The sequence below is a fragment of the Phalacrocorax carbo genome, chromosome 1, assembly GCF_963921805.1.
Source record: "Phalacrocorax carbo chromosome 1, bPhaCar2.1, whole genome shotgun sequence".
Classification (NCBI taxonomy): domain Eukaryota; kingdom Metazoa; phylum Chordata; class Aves; order Suliformes; family Phalacrocoracidae; genus Phalacrocorax; species Phalacrocorax carbo.
This window is the reverse complement of record NC_087513.1, coordinates 199,897,853-199,917,475: the sequence shown is the minus strand read 5'-3', so window position 1 is coordinate 199,917,475 and position 19,623 is coordinate 199,897,853. Positions and strand designations below refer to the sequence as shown.

The window sequence follows — 19,623 nt, the reverse complement described above, 5'->3', positions numbered from 1 at the left end:
CCGCTTGAAGTACAGACAAGTGGCTTATAGCAGTGTCCCTCCTTAATAAGAATCAAGTATGAGTGTTCAGACATACTACGCAAATGTGCCCCAGTAGTCTTACATATGAATGTGAATAAAACAATAAAAATAATGCAAATGAAATCCTGACCTTGGATCCTGCTCTGGAATGCTGGATTTCTCAAAGGCACAGGCGTTGTGCTGTCTAGCCTGTCTGTTGCAAGCTGCCAAATTGCTGACATTTGTAAGAAATAAATTCCCTATCTGAATGGATCAGATAGCAGTGAAACAGCATAGTTGTGCACAGAAATTCAGGTAGGATGAAGTTTACTGTGTTGAGGGCATGAGGTCTAAGTGACTGTCTTCTAAGCTTGTTGATTTACTTCAAGATGCTCTTATTTTGTTTCAAAAAAGAAAAGAAAAAATAAAAAAGAAAGATCTTAATTACTAATTGCTTTAACAAGCTTCATGGTTCACTTTGTAGGACATGGTTTCTCTGCTGTTGCTTGGAAAGAGAGGGTGAATCAGATTGCGGCTGCTTTGAAACCTTTGCTGTTTCTTTCACAGACTGATGCTGCCTTTCTGCAGTTCTTGTAATTTTAATATTTAATATATCAATTCAGTCCTGAAAAACAGTTTAAAAAAGAACATGTTTTTCTTGCTAGTTTTAATGTTACTGTGTAGGGAGTACTGCGACACTGAAGGGATGGCTATCCATTAAATTCTTCATCACATCCCGAGGGACGTGCAGGGTGTTACAGCCTGACATTCCAGTCATGTCTTGTTACTTTGAATTCTGTCAGAGCAGCACACAGGTTGAATTGTGTGTGTTTTAATATTTAAAATGATTGTCCAAGAAATACATCAATAAATCAAAATTTAAATGTAGTGAATTAGTAAAGCATGATACGTATTGCCTTATGTATTTGTACAATAATCTCAGGTGGTTTTGGGGCCTTTACTACTGTTGTAATAGAGCTGTAATATGTTTCTGATGCTCAACCTTAACATTTTTTATAATAGTGTAAGGTAATTCATATAATATTTTCGTAATGTTCAGTTATTTAAAAAAACCTTGAAAGTGATATCAAAATAGAAAAAATAGCAGTGGACAACAGCAACTGATAAAAGAGCAGGAAAAAAGTTCAGACTGTCTAAACGCGTTCTCCCTTAGCTGTCCAGTGTGTGTGTGTGCACAGAGCGATCAAGTCTTAGGAGACCTGAATAAAATCCAAGAGAGATGACAGTGTTTTGGAAGGAGGTTGAAGTGAAGGTACAGAAATCAAGTCAAAACCCAAGAGGTTGTTTGCTCTTTTTGTATTTCATTTCTCATCTTGTAAAGTAGAACAACTCTTCTATGCTGTATCTAATTTTCCACTTTGGGTATAAGATCTTTTGCAATGCCTAAAATAATAGAGAATGTGGCCAGCTGAAGACTTTAATCATCACTATATTACTTTTGAATGATCTCTGAAACCTTGTGCCTTAATTAGATGCCAATTTCTTTGAGCACAGAGCAATACCATCCTGCATATAATCCATGACAAACTTGAAAAATTGTTTTGGGTCTCAGTGGGCTGAACCCTGTTGACAGCTGATAGATGTGAGTTAGAACATCTGGCATTTGTTTGGTTGTTCATTCTTAGTTATTGTAGGGTTTGATACAGGTGTAAATGGTGTGTTCTTTCTGCCCCTTATATTTTATTAACTTCTAGACCATGTGTACCAAAGAAATAACAGTAAAGTAGGTGGATGGCTTTATTGGTTATCCAAAAGATAGAATGAGATTTCTACCCTGTGGCATGTGACTCATGTAGATCTTCAGATCTGTAGATGTTGCAGCTGTCAGATTCACAGGAAAGATACTTCTTGTTTAACCTGCTTTTTTCCATCTGCCACTATAGAGAAAGAAGAGACTGTCATTTGTGTCACTGCTTGCTAGACAGCAATAGGTTAATGAGATTTGTCAAATTTGAAGCCTTTTCCTAAAGGTTCTAGATATCTTTGTAAAATGATGAATAATTTAACGTGAGCAAACAAGTGTTTTATTCCATACCTCATTCTTGGTAGCAGCTGAAAGGATTGTGCTAGCACCTTCCACTGCTAAAATTAATTGAAAGACCTAATCTGGACAGGAAACTTTACTCAAAAACTCAGCATTTGGAAAAATAAGCAAATGAAAACTTACTTCTGTAATGAGGTGTTAGACAACTTGAAAAGTATCTCTCTTAGCTCTACTTAACTTACAATTAATAGTTATAATTTCAGTTTGCCAAGGGGAAAAGTAGGACTTCATGACATTGCCTCGTTTACTGTCTCATCTTTCTTTTTGCCTTTGGAAATGTTTTTTTTCTTATATGTGTTTAAAAGATCTCCATAAGAGATTGATGCTCCTTACTGTTGGGTCTTTTCCTCTTCTATCTCAGGTTAACAAGAAATAGAATTATTTTTTAAATTCCACATGAATTATTAATACAATAATTTTCTCTGACAGGTGCCTGTACATAGCAGAACAAGGATGTGATTGTAGTATGCTTGAATATAACCCCATGAGCTTAATTTGCTACTGTTACTAGTATTTGCTGGTTTAAGCCTCATGATAGAAGTTTTGGCATGTGTTAGAAATTAGGTTACTAAAACAGAAACCCAAGGATCTTTTCTGATACTTAAAATATTCCAGTTTTTATGCTGCTGCTGGTAGGCAGAAATAGACTGTATAAAAGAAACATGAGAATAAGAATCTTTCCTTTTGGGAACGATGGAGGGATTGAGTTACTCTGTTATAGAGTGCTTCTAGTTTTCTGGGTGAAAGTCTGGAATCAATTGAAACTTCAACCTTGGACTGGTCTTAGTAAAAGTTGTATAGTGAATTTCTGTTGGTCAGCTGAGTTGCATACAGTGACTGCATGCATGTGATGAGCTGATGGCAGATGCAAGGTAACGAATTATCCTAGGCCACAATAAAAGGCAGCTACATTGTGTTGAATCACTTTCTGTTAGTGGCTAAGAGTGTCAGGACACCTCAGACTGATAGCAACACAGTCTGTTCTTGCTTCCACGTAATTCACGTCAGAATAACATGGCAACATTCAGAAAAACTGGGGGAAGAAAAAAAACTGGATCAGTGATGTTTCCTCCTGACTAATTTGACCTGTTTTCTTTCTAGTGAAAATAACATGACATACTATTGGGAAGTTAAGCCAATTAATGTTCATCTAATGAAATATTTGAATACTTGGAAGTTGCATCACTTCTGTAGTACTGATAAATTTTGTCTTATGTGTATTGGGTAAAAGAATTTATTCTGAGAGTGATGTTACCCTACTTAATAGTGGAATTCTATTTTGTGTTTAGAGCAACAGTATAATGTTAGTTTCATGTGTTGGCAATTGAAATGTTTCATTTTTGTTAAAAACTTTTATTTTTCTTTCAGTGTTTTGTATCCTACTTGCGTTCAGTTTACTTAATGAAGAATAAGGAAGTATTCGATGTTTTCAAATTGCCTCTAGCAGAATATGCCCTGTAAGTATGATCAACTTGGAAAGTGGAAACTGTATTGAGAAGTTTCGCAGTGTATGGTAGTTTAAATAGCTGTTTTGACAATGTTAACACACAGAATTGGACAGTCTTGTAATGTATTTACAGTGTCACATTAATGCTGTGCTTTTGCATGTTTTCAAAGACATTATAAATAGAAATTATGTGTAAAAGCAATATATCTCTACAAAAAGAAATACCTCTTACCCCAGAAGGTAAATTTGCTATATACAATAAAAGACAAAACTTGTGAAGTAAAAGGATAGAGAACAATAGGTTTTGGGTTTTTTTTTTCCGTCAAGACTTGCCCCTTCAGCCTCATAGCTACATGCCAACCTGTAAAGTGTATTATTTAAAAAGCAATTGGTGTATCTAAAGATGATTCATTGCAGTCTCATTTTGAGTGTGATTGGGACATTGCTTCTTGGACATAAATTACTTTTTCTGAAGATTCAGTGCACCTGGTAAAGATGAAACATCTGCACTGGACTGAATAGAGTCTGTTTTACTATGTGTGTTTTTGTACATATATATGAACCATTCCACATTTTGTATGAGAAGGAAATAAATTTTGACAGGTTGACCTTACAGATGACAACCATCCAAGATTGTTTTAAGATGTGAAGTTTTTCAGTAATCTCATGGGACACAGGGTAGTCAGAGGGGAGCAGGAAGGTGCTCAAAGATGAATGATAAATTCATTTTATGTCTCTGGAATTTCATACAGAGAAGACTTAAGTCTTCAGACTTGTCAGCACGTGGCATAATGAACAAAAATGTGACAAATTACTAGACTGTAGAACACCTGGTCTTCCTGTGCTGTGTTGCAATTAACATGATTAGGTTTTGTAAGGAGCATAAGCCTGTTACAAAAGATGCTTTCTTACTTTATGGACTGAGAAATTTTTAAAAAGGAGGACTAGCAAAAACTTGAAAACTTTCGCTATGTGCATTGCCTGCCCCTTCACCTGTATGATTTGTCAGCATCATTAAAGCTGTACTGTAGGTCTTACTATGCTGAATGTAGGGAGTAGTGGCAGAAGATTAGGACTAAGAGGGATGACTGCACAAATTTAACCAGTGTGTTAAGAAACCAACTCAGAGATGGTGGTAATGCTGATTTTTCAGAATCTCAGTGCCTCTTTCTGGATTTCAGCATGGTGTGCCATCTAGTTTCTGATACTGATGTGGACAGAGTAGTCCATTTCTGTTCTTCTCAGGCCTCTGCGCCAGGATTTGGTCCTTCATCGAAGTCAATTCTGATCCCAGCTTTGCAAAGTTACTAATAAGTCATTCCTGTATTGAAATGAAAGAAACCAGACAGTTGTTTGAAGAGAGTAGGAGTGTGTTGTGGTTCAGCCCCAGTCAGCAACCAAGCACCACACAGCTGTTCAGTCACTCCCCCGACCCCTGTGGGATGGGGGAGAGAATCGGAAGAGCAAAAGCATGACAGAGGGGTTTAGTTGAGACTGTGAAATATATGGAAGCATAACCAAAAAGTCAGAAGATAATAAATCTGGGAGATAATTTGGGGATTCTGCTCTAAATGAACAGTTTGTTGGTACTCTTCTTCCCCACTCTCCAGACTGCTGGTCTACCTACATATACCCTGTAGCCCCCTGGCTTTCAGTTCACTTCACATCCACTTATACAGTAGATCAGTCAGCTTAATTTATCTGAAAGGCCCTAAAAGTCTGGTACGTTTGAATTCTGCATTCAGAAGCAACCTTGGTTTGTGTTCTGTGCACAAACTCATGACAAAACCTGGAATGAGAATCTTTTCTTCCCTTTACCTTCTTTGTGTATTTTCCAAAAGGTATTTCAGCCTTTCTGTGGAGATTTACTGCTAGCCTGATAGATGTTAAGCCACTAAAAATCCTGCAAAGAAAACAGGCTGCTTAATTCTCCTGTCAGGTTTGCATTTCAGTCTGTCAGGCTGTTGCCCGCTTTCTCCATTGCTCTCTTGCCTGGCTATGTCTGTGCACTGAAATTCTCTTAAGCTCTGTTGATTGAGTCTGCAGAAAAGCAGTAGTCTTTTCAATTTTTTATATATTTTATAAAATTATTTATATATTAAAATATCTATGAAACAGTATGTGTATATATATAAAGAAGTGTTTGTGTGTGCATGTCTATACACATATGCACATATGTATTCTAGAGATTGATCACCTTTAAGCTATGGTACATTAGTATTCTCTCCAGTATCCTCTCATTACAGACTGCTATCAAGAATAATTTGCTGGAGGAAGACTTGCACAGGCCTTGTGTTAACGTAGGCAGCCTTTACATTTGGTGAAGGAGAACCTCGATGCTTGTATAAGAGGGCAATTTGTCTTTTCATTGCAAAGGACAGCTTTGAAAACATGAGAAAACTTAAACAAACAACAGGGTGAGAAAGGAATTAATTAGTTAGTCTGGCCTCCTGGATAGGAGACAAGGTAAAGAGGAGGCAGGGATTTGAAATATTTTACTTCTCAGGCACTTCGCTTTTTAAAATGCTAACATGTATAGATATATCAGTTTCCAGGGGCAGATCTTAACAGGCGAGTGTGCTGGATGGACAGGTTAGTCACAGCTCTAAGGGGCTGGCAAGGAAAGTAATTTCCTCTGTGGTTTTCATCATGTCTTCCAGGAGGAATGCAGCATATTTTTCTCTGTTTATCCCTGTATTGATACATAGAGAATAAATCAGGTTGAAGCCAAGTTATCTGGGAGATGTCTGGTACACACAACTTAGGACCCAGCAAATTTTGCAAGTATTGCTTACAGATCAGTGTTAGAAAGCAGTAGGTAGCTGCAGGTGCTGTCAGGTCTGAAATGGGTGATGCCAGGATACATGAGCTGTCTGTCCTTTCACTGACCAGGGAAAGCACTGCACTGTTACCCCAGTCCCCTGGCTGTAGATGTAGAGGTGACCCTTACTGCATGGTCAGGGCAGAGGGTTTGGTTTGTTGACTTGCTCCAGCTGTCCGACACATCCCCCAGACAGCACCCATCACAGGCTTTGCACATCTCGTTATCCCTTTGCTAGTTCTTAGCCCTCCTTCTCTCTGCCGTTTAACTTCCGTTTCTAGTCCCCAGTCTCCTTCCAACTAAGAAGCCTGCCCCTAATTACTTTTTCCCAGTTTTTTCCAGTCTTCTTACACCTGTAACCAGAATTTGTATTTCTCATGCTGTTACCTAGTTAATCTCAGCATCATACGATATTGCTCATATGGACCTCAATATTCCCTCAAGAGATCTGTAGAGCTTGGGCATTTCTCACGCAACTCCCCCTCAACCACCTGTGAGATCCAGCCATCCCTTTCTGAGCTTTCTGTAACTGCTTCTATAAGCCTCTGAGCTTTCTGATCCTGCCATGCAGATCTCGTAACAAGCTGCAGTCTTCTCCCTCAAAGTCCAGGGTTGTTGTTCTCTTAGTCATCATCCTTGTTTCTTCTAGGATCTTGAACTACCTTTTCTCATTGTGCAGCCAAGCCTGCTATTGACCTTCACTCACCTCGGAAGTAAATATACTTGCATATGCATGAGTAGCAGTTCCAGTAGAGTGCATGTCAGAGTTGGCTAATCCAGCTGACTTGTAGAAACTAGTCTTTAATGCACTCTAGAAATCTCAGTTGCTTGTGCTCTGCTGTGCTGCCCTTTGAGCAGGAGTCAGGGTGGCTCAGATACCAAGGACACCAGGGCCTGCAACTGCAATGTGGAGGCTTCTTTTACTTTTGTGAAGAAGGCTACATCTTGGTCTTCTAAGTGATTGGATTCCAACCATGACAATCCTCTTTGGCCTTTTCTTTGATCCTGACTCATAAAGTCTTGATTAGCTTGGCTTTCCTTATTAGTAGAGTGCCATGCATTTGAGCTCCTTAATGTAGAGGGCTAAAGCTGGCTAGTCAAATAATACAGCAAAAGCAATTTCTCTGTTTGTTTTTGGTTATTAATCAGACCATCTGTTAATTCAGATTTGTGTCACTTCTGATGATTTGATTTATCCTTTTTTTCAAATGGTTGCTCATCTTGTCTTCTGAAAAGAATTCAAATGTTAATTGTAGATGCAGCATATATTGCAAGGCAAGTAATACACATTTGTTCTCTTGAAATAGCTTCTGGGAGTATTTAACCTTTTTCAGGCTGTTTTAAATCTTTGTCTGAACCTGTTCTACAGTAAAAGAAATGACCATGCTGAGTTTTCATGTGTTCAAATCATTCTGAAGAAGTTCACTGATGGAATATGTCCTGTATTTTGGAAATGTAGTAACTTAGTATTAGAATGAAGCACTAAGCTGTGTAAAATTGTTGTGCAGCAGTACTGCAGTAGTGACCTCAGATTTTTTAAAAATTGGCTCATAATTCAAAAAGGACAGGAAATCTTCTAGGTGCAGATTAGGAAATCTTGTGACACTTAAAAATTAAAAGATTCTGCTGGTCTTAAATTTCCTGCTTAATTTGTTTTGTGCAAGGACAGATTTTGCTCTGAGGGTCTAAGACTCCAACTTTTTAAAGAGTTGAGAGATGCCCAGCTTTTCACCCAATCCAAATAGAGGCATAGTGAAGTTACTGCGTTAATGTAAAAATACTCAAGATCTCTGTGTAAGCATAATTAACAAACTTCAGAAAGGGCAGTATTTTAAGTCTGAGACACCATTCATTTCAATTAATTAAAAAAATATTTACTAATGCTTGATTTTCCTTATTTAATAGCAAACAAAAGTGGTATTCCTCTTAAAGCCAGAAGATGTTATTTCTTTGGAGTTTTACTCTTATTTATTGAAAATAATTGTCAACTTGCCTTGTCTTGAAGGAAGTACCTGAGCATTGTAGGTGTTCTGTTCAGTTACTTCTGTGCACTCCTGATCATTGTTAAGGAATGATGATGTCTGGCCAATTCAGTTTCTGTTGATGAATAGAACTGTCAGCTGTACTTCCATTTATAGTAGCAAAATAATCCATTGGTTTCAGTATTGCTTTTAGAAGTTGGTTTAAAATGTCTTTCTGTAAGAGCTTGCTCCCAAGAAGTCATTGCATTTCACACCACGATATAAAACAGGACTGTTTTTTGGTTTGTCAGCTGAGTTCGTGTCACCATTTTAAGGCTGCCATAGTCTGAGGACTACACTGTGGTGTTAGCATGTTTTTACTGTTCTGTTAGGATTTTTGAAATCTCATTAAATAACTTACCTGCTTTTTGTCTGTCTTTATGAGAAAACCTTGTACACTTCTTATTCTAGAAGAGTGTGTGAATGCTAGCACTAAAATAAAAGAACAGATGTAACTTCAGTTGGAGGAGGATTGTGGTCTGAGTGGCATGTAATGAATTAATGAAAACTAATATTGCCCTTTCTAGTTTATGGAAAGAAAAAGGGGTTCATATATTTGGGTTTTTTAGTTTAACTGAACTCTAGATTTGTCAAATGATTAATAAGTTCTAAAGAAACTGTTGAATCTTACAACGTGAGAAGACTTTTAGCAGTAGTAGAATGTTTGTCCCAAATTGTCCTCTGTTTGGAATATACTATAGAAAAGAGGCAGTAATGAGCCAAAATGCTGACGTTTCTTTGGTGTAGGGGAATAGACAGGGATCGGCGACGGGAAGATCATGGGATGTGACGGAAAGATAGACTCCTCCCCATAGGAGTGGCAGGAACAGGAAGCTCAAGAGCTATATAAGTGTGTGACGCACCTAAATAAACGGACATTTTGTATCCATCATATTGGTGTCTGTGCATCACTGTCCCCAGGGTGGGTAGAGCCCTGTGTCCCGGAGATATGCGGCCCAAGATAAGTTCTCCCGTAGAAGCGTACAGCAACACTTTGGGAAGTTATGTAATTAGAAGTGTTTGGGCATTGTTTGTACACAACTTTGTTTAAGCTTATCTACTATTACTTTCTTACCAAATTCAACTGTAACACCTTCCCTCTCCCCTGAGTCCAAGGGCTGTATTCTTTTGGTTCAGATGTCATTTGAATCCTGATAGCAGTAGTCTTTTTTGGTAGGGTTACTAAGCAGTGTAGAAGAATTGGCCAGCACTAACTGATAATTAATTTTATGCAACTGTTAAAGACATCAGTGCAGAAACAGCAATCTGGTAGGTGGGATTTCATGTTTGAATGAGAAAAGTGGTGCTGAAGTCTCCTCCACATCATGGGCTGCTCTTTTTGACTTGTCTTTTTAAACTTTTCCTGTGGAGAGAGTAGTTTCTTCATGTTGACAAACCTTTCTTTGCAGCCATGATCCTGATCTTTGATACTAGCTCTGGAGACATAGAAGAGAAGCTGTGAAAAATTGGAGTTTGCAACCCTGTGTACATTGTGTCTATGCCTGTCTGCATGAGAAAGAGAAATGAACACAGATTGTATAGCTGCTCTACAGTACTATTACTTGGAGTACTTTGTCAACGGTTGACAGCAATACTTTATGTAGAGTAATGTTGTGAAATCTGGAGAAGCAAAAAAGTGTTTCTTTTGCAACGGATTTTTTTTGCTACTTTGATCCCCTTGCCAAAGAGATAACACATCCATTGATGCTGCAGCAGTCTCTTTATATGTGTTTTACTGTGCCTGGTGTTGAGGCCCAATTCCAGGTTTGAATCGCCTCCAGCCACTGCAGTGAAGCATTACACCTGCTTTTTTTGGTTAATTTTGTCTCATTGAGTCAATAGGCCAAACTTCAACGCATAGTTTCATTGCCAAGGTCATTAGTGTTAGCTGTCAAGCACTAAAACAAGTTTAAAATTGCTGGTTCTTCCAATTTCAGTTCCCAAACGTGTTATCCTCTCACCAGTGCGCTGTCAGTAAATGTGCAAAATACGCTGGATAAAAATTTACTTTGATCCCTCCCGCCCCCCCAACTCTATTTGCTTTACTATTGCTGTTAGTTGCTTGTAGAACAACAGTAGTGGGTTATCAGAAATACTTAAACAAAAATAACTTTATGTTAAGATTAAGGCTTTATTTACTGAAAAACTTGTTCCTCATCCTAACAGTCTGGGCTGCTTTTTGGGTGAGTGTCCACTTTTCAGTGTTTTAACCTGTGGCCAGTACCAAAACTGCCCTATTTAACCACAGGTGTGGTTGCTTTTGGGATTTTTTTTTTGTTTGTTTGATATTTAAGCGGGGTGTCTCTTCTGTTGAATACTCTGTCCCATTAGCTACTATTAACAGTTCAAGGCACTCTGAGGCCTACAGCCCACTGTTGCTGCTTTGCAGTACTGTTTGGATGCTTCATGGGCTGTTTGTAATGACATTTTCACCAGGGACCATAAATCTGATTTTTCTCTGTGACATAACGCAGGTTTCTTTTCTCTTCACCATACAGCTCTGAATAGACGTAATGCGGTCTACTTGAAACAAGCATCATTAAGGGGAGACATAGTGTATTACTGTGCGTAATCTGAGTCAAAAGAGAGTGATCTTTTATATAAGTGTATATATGTAGCCATTTTAGTTGGTTAAACACTTATGCCAAAGTAAAGTGTGTTACGCGCAAGCCCTGGGTGTTATAAACACTATCAATACTGTATTGTGTGTTTTTTAAATGTAGCTGTGGTCTCCACGTGTTCCTTCTACAGTACTGGTTTCCCTCCACATTTTTTATTCACCTAATGAGAAGGCTCATGAAGTTTGAAGGAGACTTAAATAATGGGCAGTTACAAAGTCTACTGAAGTCATATGGTCTGTTGGTGACAGAGTATCTGTTCCCATGCAATACTCTCCAGTATTGTTGCTATACAGTATTTTTCCTTTTTGGCTAATTTTTGTCCCTTCATATATAGAATATTAGTATAACTTTGAATTGTCATGAATAACTGGGTAAAATAATAGTATTGTTGGCACTGCTAGTTACATATGCCATGAAGGTAAAGCCTTGCTGTAGAGGGATGCAGGCAGGGGATATTTCCTTTAAGGGAGAAACATCTCCCCCTTAGCTTTTTCTGCAGTTAGTAATTTATCTGTACTGTATTTGTTCCTCTAACCTTTCCATCCCCACGAGATAGTGGGGATAACGTTCTAGGTGCACTACTAGCAGTGAAGGACACTGACAGAGATCAGTGCTGTATCAGTCCTTGACAAGACATCTGTGTATCTCCAATACCAAATTACATTGCTGTTTCTTCCACCATATTTTGCTGTGAATCATAGATAATTTGCTCTTGTCTACAGCTTTTCAGGATTTTTTGTTTGCTTTCTTTCCTGGGAGGATTTGTAACTGTTCTTGAGAGTTCTTCCTTTCCCAATGTTCATTTGCATTCTCCAAACTAGATTGTCCTGTTGTAGGATAAATATTTTTTTGTAAATATATTGGTAAAAATTTATCAATCTGAATTACCATAATCAAACTGGAATTACTCGAGCCATTGAGGAGGGCTTCCAATTTAGTCAACTTTTGTGTATCTACCTTTCAGATTAATTTATGTGTTTAATTCCATGCTTTAGATCGCTTGGTCTTGCAATGGCGCCGCGTGTGAGATTTCTTCAAAAAGTTCGGAAACAACTGTGTGCAAATGAGGCAGCTGATGGGACGAATCACTTGAAGGAGACAGAGCAAAGTAAAAATACCATCTCCTCGATAAACAAGGAAGGAATGGAGAAATGTGGAACTAATGTCAGTGAAAAGGTGTCTGTTAACAAAACAAGGGAAAAAGAGAGAAGGAAGGGAACTGAGGAACGTTCTACCTCCAGTGAAGGTGCTGAGGAGAGCGGTGAGTCTGAGGATGAATCAAAAGAGGTATCCGAGGAGGAGGAGGGAAAAGAAGTTCCTGTACCAAGCAGAGTCCCAAACTCAGATGCCATGCGGTTCTTTGAAGATGACGCTGATGATGATGATGATGATGATACTAAAGATCTTGATTTGCTGACAGTGAAACGGCGGAATGTTTTTGGTGTGGAAGCTAAAGATAATCCAGAACTGGTAAGTTCACTTTATAGTAAGGCTTTTAAATTTTGATGATTTTTATATTGGACATACTGCAAGTAAGGAGACAGAGAGAAGAGAAAATTCTGCTCTTAGCAGAAGACTCAATTGAAGTCAGATACATTGTCCGTATGTCAGTCAGAATTGTTCCCAAAAGATAAGTGGTGTGACTTACACTTTTATAATTTTACATTATTAGCAGAAAGTACTTTTTTTTTTTTCCATGATGAATATCCTTGTAGCTGCTTTAATTTATGAATAACATGATTTGAATATCTGGGAAATTTTGACAGTATTAATTCTTATCAGTTACTAATTTGCTTGGACCTCTCTAAAAGGGCTGACACTTTCAGTCATAATTTTGATGCTGTACCACAGTTTATGGCACTGGGAAGACATGATGAGCCACTTCCCGATACAAATTGTAATGAATGATCTTTACAATAATGTAACCTTCAAACCATGATTTTTACTTTCAACAGGACGTTTGCTATTAGGAATTGAGTTAGTATCAGAGAGAGAGTGCATGCAGTTCTTGTAAAGCATGGTTACAAGGGCTTATTGAAAGTATTCATGTAGATCTTTCATTTCCTTGGTGAGTAGCTTTATAATTCAGGATTTGTCTGTGCTTGGTGTTCTGAGAAATGTTGCTTTCATTTAATCTTTAAATACAATGTTATGGTAAGGGTGGTTTTGGGCTTTTAAAAAGTATTTCTATAAAGCAGATTTGGTACGGGCATACTGTGAATTTTTTGTGTATCGTTTCCTATCTAGCAACTGTATTTCTGTAGTAAAGAGATCCAAGTGAAATAGCCATCTACTTTAGCAAGATGCTTTTCTGAACTTACATGCATGCAAGGGAAGCCTCCTGTTAAGCAAAGTATTTATTTTTCCAACTGGTATTTTAAATCTTTCTTTTTCTGGGCTGTTATTTAGCAGCACGGCGCACATGTCATGAACTTCTGCTCATCAGCCCACTAGCTGCATTTATAAGCAGCATCTTTCCTTTAACCCTTCACACCTAGTGAAGTGTTATACACTAGTTTTATCAGCTAACTTTGTCGAAGATGAGCAGTTGCACAGTAACCTAACCACCGCCTGCACTTTTGTCTCTCTGGTGGGGAGGCTGCTGCAGGTTGCCATCTTGTCCCAGAACAAGAGGATGGGAGGAGGATGCTCCTAGGATTACCTTTCTGTTCCTGTTGTTCTAAGCCTGAGATGTCCTGCCCCGACACAGCTGCTGCCTGGCAGTAGCTTATATTTATGAATAAATTTTAGTTTCATGTAGAAAAGAGACTGCTGTTTTAAAAATGATGTGGAGTAAAAGATTTATGCCTTACTTAAAGAATGATGTTCTCACAACTTCTTATATTGCTCCCACAATTTTCCATGCTGAAATACACGGACAATTTAACATTGCTTTTGGATGTTGGAAAGTGAACTGGGAGGTTTTGTTTGGGAAATGGTAAAAGGAGAAACTTTGACATAAAAGCGTAAGCAAAGAAAATTTTATGAAAAATGCCAGTGATTTAGAAAGTAATTTGGAACCTCACTGGGTAACCTTCTAACAGTTTTCCAGCATTAAACATTTATAGGTTAGTTTATGCTCAGGCAAATCGGACATTGTTTTCTGTGATTCAGCATTGCTAAACTGCAGTAAGGGTTAGTGGTTTGTACTTCGTGTGCAAGTGTGGAAGACCTCGTATCACCTGAAACCTTTTGTACATGGGGGCATAATAATGAGATATTCAGTTATTCTTCTAAGCAGGTGTGAACAAAAAAACCCTAAAGTTTCAAGATTTGTATCATTAAGAACTTCAATATAATTTAAATAATATCCTACACAAATGCCTATGGCAGTACATTATGTAATTTTTAGAAAGCAGAAATGCAGACCATACTGTGCCTAACTGTGGGAACTAGTCTTGATCGATGCATGTGGTAGTGTGGTATTTATTAACTTATGTTACTGTGAAAATTGTTGATAAATTGTGGAATGCTTTAAATGTAAGTGTTCTATTTTCAGTAGGAATAAGAGCATAAAGGTTTCTTCACTAACCATGTATTATCTTAATGTTTTGGTATACAAATGCACATAATAGAAATTACCTATAAAGATTCAGGCACCGTGCATCTTTTCTTTAATGTGTATACCTCAGCACCACATTTTGCGGATGTTAAAAACAAATGGGTACTTTGCAACATTTTTTTATATTTTCTTCCCATTTGTTTATTTTCTGGATAAATTTTTTGACATGATTATTACTGCATTAAGGTAGATCAGTACCTATCAAAAGTATTAGAAAGAACTGATTCCTCTGGGAATCAGTGTGAGAAGCACTGAGCAGCGCGAGTGTAGTTTTCCTGTTGCTGTGTGTTGGGGTGTCCTTCTAGGGAGGACTCAGGAACCTGTTTGACTTCAGTTTGCTGGATCATTGCTGCATTTCTAGGATGAGGCAGTGCATTAATTAATAGTATCAAATGCTGCAGAGAGTCTAGGAGTATAAACATAGAGTATATCCTTGGCTAGATCAGTTAGGAGGGTTTTTTTACATCTATTCTGTGTGCTAAATAAGGTAGGAGTCCTGTGGAAATACTAGTGTGTGATCATCTAATTGGGAGATTGAGTATGCCCACAAACGTCAAATTCAGTTTGCATTTATGCTTTTAATGTCTATGATTGACTTTGCAATTTCACTATTCTTATATTATGCTTGTTGTTAGCAACACAGTCCTGCTGTGATCATTGAGCTTCAGGATGTTTTTGTAAATTGAAACATTGCATTTAGCTTCAATTTTTGAATAATTGTTCTTAGAGACACCCTTGCTTCCTTATCCTTGTGTCTTCCCTAGCACCTCCAGTGGAAGAAGGAGCAAGAGGAGGTGTGAGGCTGCCTCCAAGTGTCCTGTGTGGTGGTGTAGTGCCCTGATCTTTGATCGCAGGTGGGGTGGGCTCATCTGTCTTTGTAACACAGGAAAGGAACTAGGCAAAAGGAGCAGTGGTTATTTAAACTTGTGATGGAGTAGAAGGGGGTTTGTGTGACGTTCTTAATACATTTAGTTTTTGTTGAATGTGCGTGGTACCCAATCTAACACTCACTGTTAGTGAAAGGTAGGTCATGGTGTGAAGTGGGACACATCCAATGCTAGATCCTCTGATAGCATGACCTGCAGCTTAATTCCGCTCTTGCCTCTTTCCCTTTCTTAGTGTGGCCCTTGGTCGTGTGCATACTTTGTCATTTTGTGACTGCAGATAGAAAGAAAAATCTGTTCTCTCTGTACTGCCATATGAAAGAAGAAACCTTGGATGAGGTGAAAGACCTTGGCAGATATTAAAATTTTGTAATGAGCTTCTGAGCTCATTTTTTAACAGATACATACTAGCTACCCTATTTATGAATTTTACTTAAGTATGTCAGGATTTTTCCTGGTAATATAACTCATGGGACTTATTTAGAAGTACAGTGTTCTTATGCATAAGAGAAGGTCAGCTATATGCATAGGGCCTTTAGCAGATATGCAGTATTTAGCTGTTGTGTTAACATTATGGAAATTATTTGTTTAAAGTACATTTAACAATATTAACAGTATTGATGTTGCAAAGACTGAAAGTACTCCCTGGTTACAAACTTTGTTTTTAATGCTAATTTTATGAAATGGCTGTTGCATTTGGAAATGCAAAGGCTATACTACTTAAACTTCAATCATTATTTATTTTGAGAACTAAGATTAAGGCTACAGTATTTTTTTTTTTTCTTGGTTTAGTTTATACTTTAATTTTGGTCATCTTGTCAGACACATTACATACTGTCAGACTTGTCTTCTGCTGTCAAATTTTCTGGTTTTGGATAGAGAATGTTAAACTACTGAGTTCTTAAGATTGTTGTGACTCCTTCCCTGCTCCCCCATCTCTTGATTTATGGACCCGTAAAACTTTTCAAATGGAGTATTTACAGGCTGCTTGGAACACTGTAGTAGGCATAAGCTTGCAGATGGCTGCCTTAAATAGTACTTGCAGATTCTTTGGAGTTAGTCTGGAATCTGGAAGAGCCTGCTGTTTGAATAATGTGACTATGGAGGGAAATTATTTTATATGTCTCAGCTAGCTGGCTTGCCTTGTAATCCAATAGTATTATACACAATGGCATTTTCTTACACTTCTCAGAACACTATAAACGGAAATATTATGTCCTGGATATGTACATGTTTATAAAAGCAGGAGAGGACAGACAAGGGTAAATCACCCTAATTGGAGATGATAGGGGGGCTCTATGCCAAGAAACAGAGTGATAGCTATTTGTAATGTGGACTGTGCACAGAAAACGGATCAAGGAAACATAATTCAATGTACTCCAAAGTGAGGACATCGTCTTCTAAAATTTTCTTCTGTGATGTTAAGAAGAAAGCTTGTTACCACCCAGAGAAATCAAAATTAATTTTCAGAGCTGTGATTCATCTTGGTTGCTTCTCTTACATTGGCTTTTCCTTCTGAATGGGATCTGTCTTCTTCTGTTGCACATTATGAGATAGATTTTCACCAGTCTTGTGTTAATATACTACTTTTTCTGTGTGAAGTGTCTTCTCATTCCTTTTACCAGCTCTTACTAGCTCTTATTGTTATGCTTTCATATTAATTTATATTAAATATGTGACTTTGTCTCTGCGGTGCTTTTCACGGGGATGGCGAGAGAGAAAATACCCAAAGGAAGGAAGAAGCAATGGAGTGGGCTGACTGACTCTGGTAGCGGCGTTGTTCTCCTTACAGATAACCCTCTTCGCTTTTGCTGTAGCAGTGTGTTGTGTCCAAGAGAAGAAAGCTGCTCCAGGCATCCCTCTAGCTATAAAAAGAACATTATTCCTTGGAGACATGTTTCAAACCTAGCATTCCGGCAGAGAAAATATAGAAGTTATTTATTTTTAAGTTAAATAAAAGTCAATACTATGATGCATTACATACTATAAATTTGCCTTCCTACAGAACCAAAGTCCCTTAGGTTCTCAGCCTAGTAACAACGTGCTTGTGTATTTCTAGTTGAATTATAACAAGTCATGATTTATATGAAGTACAACATACTTGCATACAAGTGAAGTAGGCCTACATTTGGATATTAGCCAACGTACTTCAAGAAGATGGTGTTATAAAAAGTATCTTTTATCAGCTATGAATGGAAATTAAACCTGCTGACGGTACCTCAAGCCTCTTTATGCACAGCAGCCAACACAGAACGCGTTCCATGGAGCGCATAGAAAATTTTTTAAAAAATCACATATTCTTTCTGTGCAATTTCAGTACCTTAAGTACAACCAAGCCTTGCTTTCTAAGAATGTCTCTGATGTCCAGTTATATGATATTCTGTGTAATTTTAAAAAGTCTTGTTGTTTAGGAGTCCTTCTGAACACAAAGGACAGCGCAAAAACATTTCATTGTGCTCTTGGACAACTTTTGCAGGGATATTAATTCCCTGGCTTTATTATTTTTAAGTAGAACGTTCATGATGGACTTGCTATGTTAAACTGTGTAATGGGCTTTTCAGACAGTCCTTTGTAAAAACCCATGAGCCACGTTAAACCCCAGATCCATAGATCACTTACTGTTTTAATCTTTCTTCTTTGCTCTTTCAGGTTAGCTGCTTTAGTGTACCTTTCTGTCTGCTCCACATCCATCTTCAGATTTCTCTCTAGTGATTTCTGTTTCAATTATTTTTAGCAACTTACTAAGAACTTCTGGAGTGTAAGGAAAAAAATCACTGTAAATATTTGAGTTTATTGTACCTTTAATGTAGTGTTCCAGATATTTGTGGCAATACCTGTGATGTTTAGGAAAACTGGAAAATCTGTAGGATCAAAATTCTCTCTGAGTTACTAGTAAGCTATATATTTCAAATAAATGGCTGCTGTGTATCTCTTAAGGTATGTGTGCAGCATAAAGTGGTCATCCTAAATACTTTTAATCACATTTAAAATCTGTACAGAAAGTATAATTTAGGAATTCTATTTTAAAACCTGCCCTTATCACAGATCTTAGCTTTCCATATCAGAACCTATGGAGTACATAATTCTGATGTGCTGCTGGGCTTAACTTCTGGGAAAAGTCTTACATTTAAAAGTGCTTTTGAACCATTGTGAATTGTGGTATTTTCGATGTCCACAGTCCATCTTCTGGGCCAAATAAGAATCTGATGGAGAGAGATGCCATGTGTTAGAGGACTGACTTTGAACATTTTTGTTGCAGCTATTTGAAAAGTACATCTCCTTTGAGCCAGGAAAGGCCTCCCCAGGTCTGATGGGGGTTGTTCACAAGCCAGTGGCTTTTCCAGCTGGCTGCAATGTGCTGCTTGTGTGCTAGAGCAAGGGGCGTTCACAAGTCAGCAACCACTGTAGCACACTCCTGAACTAGGCAGTGCCACCTTTTTATTTCAGTTGCTGAAGCTGTCAGTTTAAAAAAATCCTTAATCCCATATGCCATTTGAAGCAGCCTCACATCATTTTCACTCTGCTGAACCTACTGAAGTATCACATCGTCTGCTGTCCTAATGAGAGGAAGCTATTTTGCAAAGTGTTTCTGTGGCTAAAGTGTACTGAAGTACTTAGAAACTCACGTTTAACAACATAAGTTGTGAACCTGTTCTTTAGCGAAGATCTTGCTGGTGGATTGATGGTTCATGCAGTGCAGAGTGATGTGAGCAGGCTAGACTATTACATGCTCAGGTTTCAGCATCTGGTGAAAATTCAGGCTGCAATGAGGCATGCTTTGTTTTGTGACTGAAAAGACTCAAAATAACAGAAATGTGTGGTCTTGTCTCTCAAGAAGTATTAGGGTGATGTATGATTTAAAATAATTTACTAAAATATCATTTGTTAAATACTTCTAGTAGGTTACTCAAGCCTGCAGTAATACCCTCAGTTTTAATCGTGCTTAATCACGGATTTATGGCCTTGTATAATATATTGCAGTAGTTTCATAGATGAGGGTGAGCCAAGTACTCTGCATTCAAACTGCCTAGTTGTAATCAATGTTCTCTGAATCCATAGGATTTGTAAATTCTGAAATGCCACTATTTCCTTTAAAGTCATTAGTGCCTGAATGCTTGCTGAGTGATGGTGTTGGAAGTATTTATAACTATGACATAGTTTTTGGAGAAGTGACTTTCCAGAAGTTGAGTGCTAAAATTGTG

General features: G+C 37.9%; 1 protein-coding gene across 1 annotated transcript in view; it reads left to right on the top strand.

The window, feature by feature from the left end:
• DDX10 (DEAD-box helicase 10) overlaps positions 1 to 19,623 on the top strand; it is a 199,245-nt gene that overhangs the window by 44,314 nt on the left and 135,308 nt on the right. Inside the window, exons 12-13 of the mRNA XM_064441237.1 lie at positions 3,434 to 3,522; positions 11,971 to 12,445. Coding sequence (XP_064297307.1) covers positions 3,434 to 3,522; positions 11,971 to 12,445 — 564 coding nt within the window. The remainder of the gene's footprint in view (positions 1 to 3,433; positions 3,523 to 11,970; positions 12,446 to 19,623) is intronic.